At 38.0% G+C, this 6703-nt stretch overlaps 1 protein-coding gene across 1 annotated transcript; it reads right to left on the reverse strand.

The window, feature by feature from the left end:
* Positions 1-259: 259 nt before the first annotated feature.
* Positions 260-5708, reverse strand: LOC121252385 (deSI-like protein At4g17486). The gene is made up of 4 exons (XM_041151990.1): positions 5299-5708; positions 2979-3266; positions 838-918; positions 260-711 (listed from the first exon to the last, which is right to left on the reverse strand). Exons 1-4 carry the CDS (start codon positions 5450-5452, stop codon positions 581-583), a joined length of 654 nt encoding a protein of 217 aa, XP_041007924.1. The 5' UTR covers positions 5453-5708; the 3' UTR covers positions 260-580.
* Positions 5709-6703: the final 995 nt, after the last annotated feature.

A 6703-nucleotide genomic window follows, 5' to 3' on the forward strand; every position in this document is an offset into this window, starting at 1 on the left:
TTATATATCATCCTCAATTACATTAGTTGATGTAGCGCAATTCAGTGATTTTTTTTTTTTGTTAATCACTTAAATACAAAAATCAATTAAAATATGTTCCTGGAATTGAATACACACACACACACACACACTACACTCAGCAGCGTTTGTTTTTCCAATATATATATATATATATATATATATATGCATATGGTTTTGTCGGAAACAATTTCCATTTTCCAGCGCTCATTGTCCAAACCAAGAAAGAGGTTCACCAAAATTGCTTCTTGAAACTGAAGTAGACCGCCATCTTTTAGTTCCAAGTTCATAACACACGACATAATATTCGGATTGAGATATCATTTACCCTTTACAAAGGCCTCATGAAGAACCCCGACAAATAATCAATTTCAACATTTCAAGTTTTTCAGTTCTAAACAAATTAAAAACATTTTTTTCATGAGTTAAACGAATCAAAGAAACATAAGAGAAATATGAATAAATTACAGCCAATCAAATGAAAAGTTTTGCATGCAAGCAAGACAATAATGGTTGTTGAGGAGAATGATTCTGTTCCTCCGTTCAGAGAGGCAGCTCAGTTTCAATGATGCGCCTCTTTAACAAATGCCACGTCACCACTTATAGCCAATGGGGGCAGTAGGCTCTTCTCTTGATCATCAAATTCTGTTGACTCACGTGCAATGGGGGTTGATAGATATCCTGTACCATTTTCTAAACCAACAAAAAGAAGGAATTAGATAACAAAAGTTTTTCTCATGCCTATGGTAAAGGAATCTGGACTAGATGTGGAACCAAACAAAATTATATAGATGAAAGATTCAAGAAAAGACTGCTCACCTGAACAGTCATGGTATTCAGGCAGCTGTTTAACAGTAGATACTTGAAGGCTTTCTGGAAGCAGACAACTACATAAAGCACCTGATAAAGACCTTCAGTTAGATCTGAACATCATATCTATACTTTGGACAAAGGAGCGAGTTTTGCATTTTCTTGTAGTTGTGCTGACGAAATTGCCCCTCTTTTCAGACTCCTATAGAGTTATTTGATCATGTAAAAAAAACTTATTCGTTGTACATTATCGTCAATTTATATATCCGATGTGATGCTCACTAACCCCAGAACTCAAAATTTGTTCAAACATCTAACCAGAAATGGAAAACCGCACTTGTTACTGACACTGGGCTTGTAAAACTGGCTGGCATAATCAAATGCCAGTCCACTTTTTGTGGCTATTTTACAAAATTGACTCTATCATTACCATGCAAGCACTTTGCTTCTAGTATTGCTTGCCTGGTGGCGAGCACTTCGTCTCCCGTGGTGCTCGCTCTCACCCTTTACATACCCTGTGGTGCTTGCCTACAGTGTCAACACTTTGCTTTCGGTATTGCTTACTTGGCGGCAAACACTGTGTCCCTCGTGGTGCTCGCCTATGGTACGAGCACTTTGCTTTCGATATTGCTCACCTGGGGGTGAGCACTCTGCACACACACACACACACACCCCCGGCGCGGGTGCTGCTCGTCTCTGGACAAGCACTTTCCCACCCTTATTGCTCTGCCGAGGGGGGTCACTTCGCTTCCTGTTGGGCTCGCTTGGGGGCAAACACTTTGGCTCACATGGGGTATGAGCACTTTTCATATCCATGTATCTTGCAAGGGGTGAGCACTTTACTTTCAATATTGCTCGCCTAATGGCGAGCACTTCTTGTCTCGTAGTGCTCCCCTAGGGAGCGAGTCCTTTGCCTCTCGTTGTGCTTGCCCGGGTACAAGAACTTTGCCCCTTGGTGCTTGCCCCGAGGCGAGCACTTTACATCCATTGTGGTGCTTGCCTGGTGGCAAACACTATGTCCCCCGTGGTGCTCACCTAGGGTATGAGTACTTTGCTTTTGGTATTGCTCGCCTAGGGTACGAATGGTTTGCCCCATGGTGCTTGCTTATGGTTCGAGCACTTTCTCTCTCCACGTTGCTAGCCAAGGAGCACTTTAGTTACCTTGGTGCTCTCCATGTTACTTGCCCAGGGGCAAACACTTCGGCTCATGTTGTGCTCACATGGAGTATGAGCATTTTTTATTCCCCCGTTGCTCCCAGAGGTGGCGAGCACTTTTAACTCACGTTGTGCTTGCCCTATTTTGATCCCCGTGGTACTTGCCTAGTGGCGAGTACTTTGTTTTCGATATTGCTCGCTTGGTGACGAGTCCTTTGCCTCTTGTCGTGCTCGCTTGGCATACAAGCACTTTGCCCCCCGTGGTGCTTGCCATGGGGTGAGCACTTTACTTCCCATAGGGCTTGCTTGGTGGCGAGTACTTTGGCTCTTGTGGTGATTGCCTAAGGGCGAGCTTTGTCCCTTTCCACGTTCCTCGCTAAGGTGCTAGCCCAGGCGAGCACTTTTTCTCTTAACTTTGCTTGCTGAGGTGGCAGGCACTTTGCTTCACACCATGCTTGTTTGGGGTGGCAAGCACTTTGATTCCCATGGTGCTCTCCATGTTGCTTGCCGGGGCGATCACTTTCCCTCCCCACACTAACGCTGAGGTGGCAATTTTGTTCTCTATTGTGCTCGCCTGGGGGATGAGCTCTTTCCTCTTCATGATGCTCGCGGAGGTGGCGAGCATCACACAAGTTCACGAGGCTCCCTGAGGTGGTGAGCATGTACTCCTGCGGTGCTAGCTTGGGGAGCAAACACTTTGTCTCCCATGGGGAATCAAGCATGTGCATTGCACGTGCGATTCTCAGCTAGTTAAAGAATAAAAATGAGTTTTCCTGTCAGTCTCTAATGTTTTCAATCTTGAACACCCACTACTCACTTGAACATGAAACTCTAATATTTTTTATCTTTGGATGCAGCAATAGAGCTGATTGCAGCAATTCCAGTTCATCACCACAATGGAAACTTAAGAACAAAACAAAAGGACAGATAGAGAGAAGTGAATAACTGAAATAATGGAAAGTAGAAAGATCAGTTGATGGAAATATTGTTTGTACCTACTCGGGCAAGTCGATTCACCCATCCTGGGATGTGTTTTCCAGTCAATCTCCACGAGATGTCATCTGTAAAATGGTTGCAGTTCTTGGAAATGAGGTGATAGGTATCCCCATGATACTCAAAAGCTACATTCTCAAGAAATTTCCGGAAATCAGATGGAACCATGGTTATGCGGCTCAATGGGATGGAACATCGGTAAATAAAACCTGGGCAACTCCTTGGTTCCACTTCAAAAACTCCACTTGCTGGGAGGTCATGAGCTCCAAATCCATACTCCTTCCCATGGACTTTCCATAAACATTGGCACAGGTAGTGTGATACATTAGATTTAAAATTAACAACCAAAACTGAAAAAAAGAAAATTGCAAGGACTTCACGAGTAGTTCAAATAAGAAGATTGTAAATATTGCTTTAATTTGTATAAGAACTAGTCCTAAAAGCACTCGTGTCAACATATCTGAAATAGAAACCACAATTTCCTGTAGGCTGGAAAACATATTATTTTGATTGAACAGACTTTGCACATCGAACTCAAATTATCCAAATCTCTATGTTTCTCATCCTTACATTCAAAATGATAGTTCTCATAATTCAAACATTTAATAGATTTAGAATATTTTCTCCATCCATTTCGTTAGAACAAAAAACAAGAGAAAGATACCATCCACCCTATTAGGCAGTTAGACAAAATGATTAAAATGTGATATCACATACTGAGTATAGGTGGTAAATGAGATCCCACAATGCTTGGGAGAAAAAAGTTCTTACTGTTTATAATGTTTCCAAGGGACTCTAATTGTACCATTGACTAATCCTTTTGAAGTATGAGCCCAGACGAAGCTTGAGCCTTCCTTGGATCATTACTTATTTCCAGAAAGTATTCTAAGAATATCAAATTGACTGAACTGAACTGTGCAATATCATTTAAACTGTGTCCTTTGCGGTAAGTTAATTTTGTTCTAATCTATGGCACCTAACATTCAGAACACCCCCTTTTCTTAATTTTGGTAAAACTGAAGTACAATATTTGACATTTCTTCAAGGTGTTCTGACTTTTATAGCAAAAAGTACATGTCTCAGCAAAGATGCCTTTTCAAATTGAAGCCTATCTATGTGACCAAAGGGCCTCCAGAAACACACGTCCTATATATTTAATCCATTTTCTAAGTAGTTACCACCAAACCGAGGTACTATATAATGGCGTGCAAAGAGTACTTGGCATATGCAAGCTAATGCATCAGTACCAGTTATTAATAGATCATAATTGTTTTGGTCAATAACCGATACAATTGAATGAAAGTATGTTTATCAAGCATGCCAAAACTTGCATACAAATCACATCAAACTAAATGATAGCACTCATACAACTCAAATCAGACTAAATGATAGCACTCATACAACTCACATCAGACTAAACGATAGCACTCATTATCTCCAAAGTATTTTTAATCAAAATAACCAAAAAAATTAGGATCTATTAGTACCTGGTACTGAAGCATTTGCTTGCATGTGATATAATTGAATGAAAGTACGTTCATCAAGCATGCCACAACTTGCATACAACTCAAATCAGACTAAGAACTGGTTTGGATAGCAAGAGCGTCTCATCCTATCTCATCTTATCTCAATATCCAAACACCAAAGATATAAACACTTTTCAATTTCAAATCTCCAACTTTTTTATCTAATCATTACCTAATCAATACAACTTTCCCAAACTTTTAAGCAAAATACAAAAAAAATTCAACTTTTTCAAATCTCAAACCATTTCCCTACTATTCACAAATTATTTTACTACTATTCACTTATCATCTCATCTCACTATCAAACCAAGCCCAAATGATAGCATTCATTATCTGCAAAATATTTTTAATCAAGATCAATTAATTCATACTCCTTAAAAAAAAAACTCATATTCCATACATAACGAAATGAAACTCCATTGAAAAGAAATGCTCGAGTAATGGTTTGAGAATTTAACCCCCACAAATTCCATCTTATATCTTTTCCATGCAACCATTCAAATCCACCGTCCGCAAAGCAGCACACCAAAAGCCGGGGCGCCGGGAGGGGGGAGGAGGGGGAGATCAAACAAAAAGCAAATATACATCGCATACTTCACAGAGAATAGAAGCAAATGAAATGAGGCGAATAAAAATTACGAAAACTCACATACAAAATCATCAAGAAACAAGAAAACAGACTGAGCCAACGCCCGATGTCCACAACCCGTAAAAACAAATAGCCATAGCATTTGAGTAAAAGAAAAAAAAAAGAAAAAAAAAAGAAGCTAAAAAAAGAAGATTTTCTGCAACTAACCTTCAATACCGGAATGAAAGACCCCGAAACCGAACCAAGAAGTGTAATTGTTAATAGGGGTGAGATCGTAGACGTTCAGAACCACCTGGGTCTCGCTGTTTTTGTTGTTTCCATCGCATTCAGAGGCCGAGCTCGAAGAGCACTCTGCCCCCATTTCCACAACTTTCTTTAAACTCAACCCAAAAAAACTCTGTTTTTCCTTCTCAGCGCATGGGAAAGAGATGTGAGCCTCAGAGATCCATCTCCGTTCTCCGGGCAGTGAGGAACAGAGAAGAAGCTATCGGTTTGCTGGCAAACGTGGGAAAGGACAAGATGGCTTAAGTTTGTGTGCAAACGCACCCTCTATTATTTCTCCACGTCTTTTTAATTCATAACTCGTTTTCTTGAAGAAAAAATAAACAGACAAATAATGTTCGCCTGGAAATAAAATCGGGAAGCGCTTTTGATAAAAATGAATAAAGATCATATTCATATAAAAAAAATTAAAATTTTAAGAATAGATTCCTCTTCTTTAAAATTAGTTTGTGGTGCTTACAAAATCTATTATTATATTTAACATTATTCTTTTTAGATATCAGATTTACTCATTTTTTTTTTAAATAAATACATTGAGACTGTATACTCCAACATTGTATATAACATTATCAATCAAATACATTCGTAACTCAATTGAAGTTCTACTCATGGAGTTTGACTTTTGGGTTTTGAACGATTCGCCTGTTCGTCGTGTGTATTTGAATAGTTCTATTTGAAGATTTTTATACCACACATCATCTATGTAATTTAAAAAATAAATTTTAAAATTTAAATCTTACGAATCAAATTATATTATATGAAATTATGTATGGTAGATTTTAGAGATTAAATATTAAAATATTCTATATAATTTGTTTTTATGAAACATTCGTCCTTATACTCATAAATTTTGAACTTTTAACTTTTATGCTTACAACTTTGATCATTCTATAAAAATTAAACAAAATGAGCCGAAACACTACTCTAGCATTCATACAAAGGGCTGGATTGGGCTTTCATTAGAAGACTTAAAAATTGTTTAAGACTTTTTTTGATAAATTTGTTTCGGTGTTACGTATAAATAATTTATCTGAAGGCCGTTAAGTCATACATCATCCACGAATCATAATTCTAATACATTTACTCATCAGAATGCCGCCAAAATCTTTTAAATCCGGATATAATTAAGCACCTAAATTTTTCGGGACTTGCATGTTTTATTGATTGTGCTTTCAACATCCATCATTTTAATCATGGAAAATGTTAAATGTACTTAAAAAAAAAATTACTAAAAATTTACTTTTCATATGTCAATTATTAATATCCTAAAAATCAGAAAATTTGAAATTCAAAATAAAACTAAAAAATTGAGCCTCGTAAATAAAATTAT

Source organism: Juglans microcarpa x Juglans regia, chromosome 2S (genome assembly GCF_004785595.1).
Source record: "Juglans microcarpa x Juglans regia isolate MS1-56 chromosome 2S, Jm3101_v1.0, whole genome shotgun sequence".
Lineage (NCBI taxonomy): Eukaryota > Viridiplantae > Streptophyta > Magnoliopsida > Fagales > Juglandaceae > Juglans > Juglans microcarpa x Juglans regia.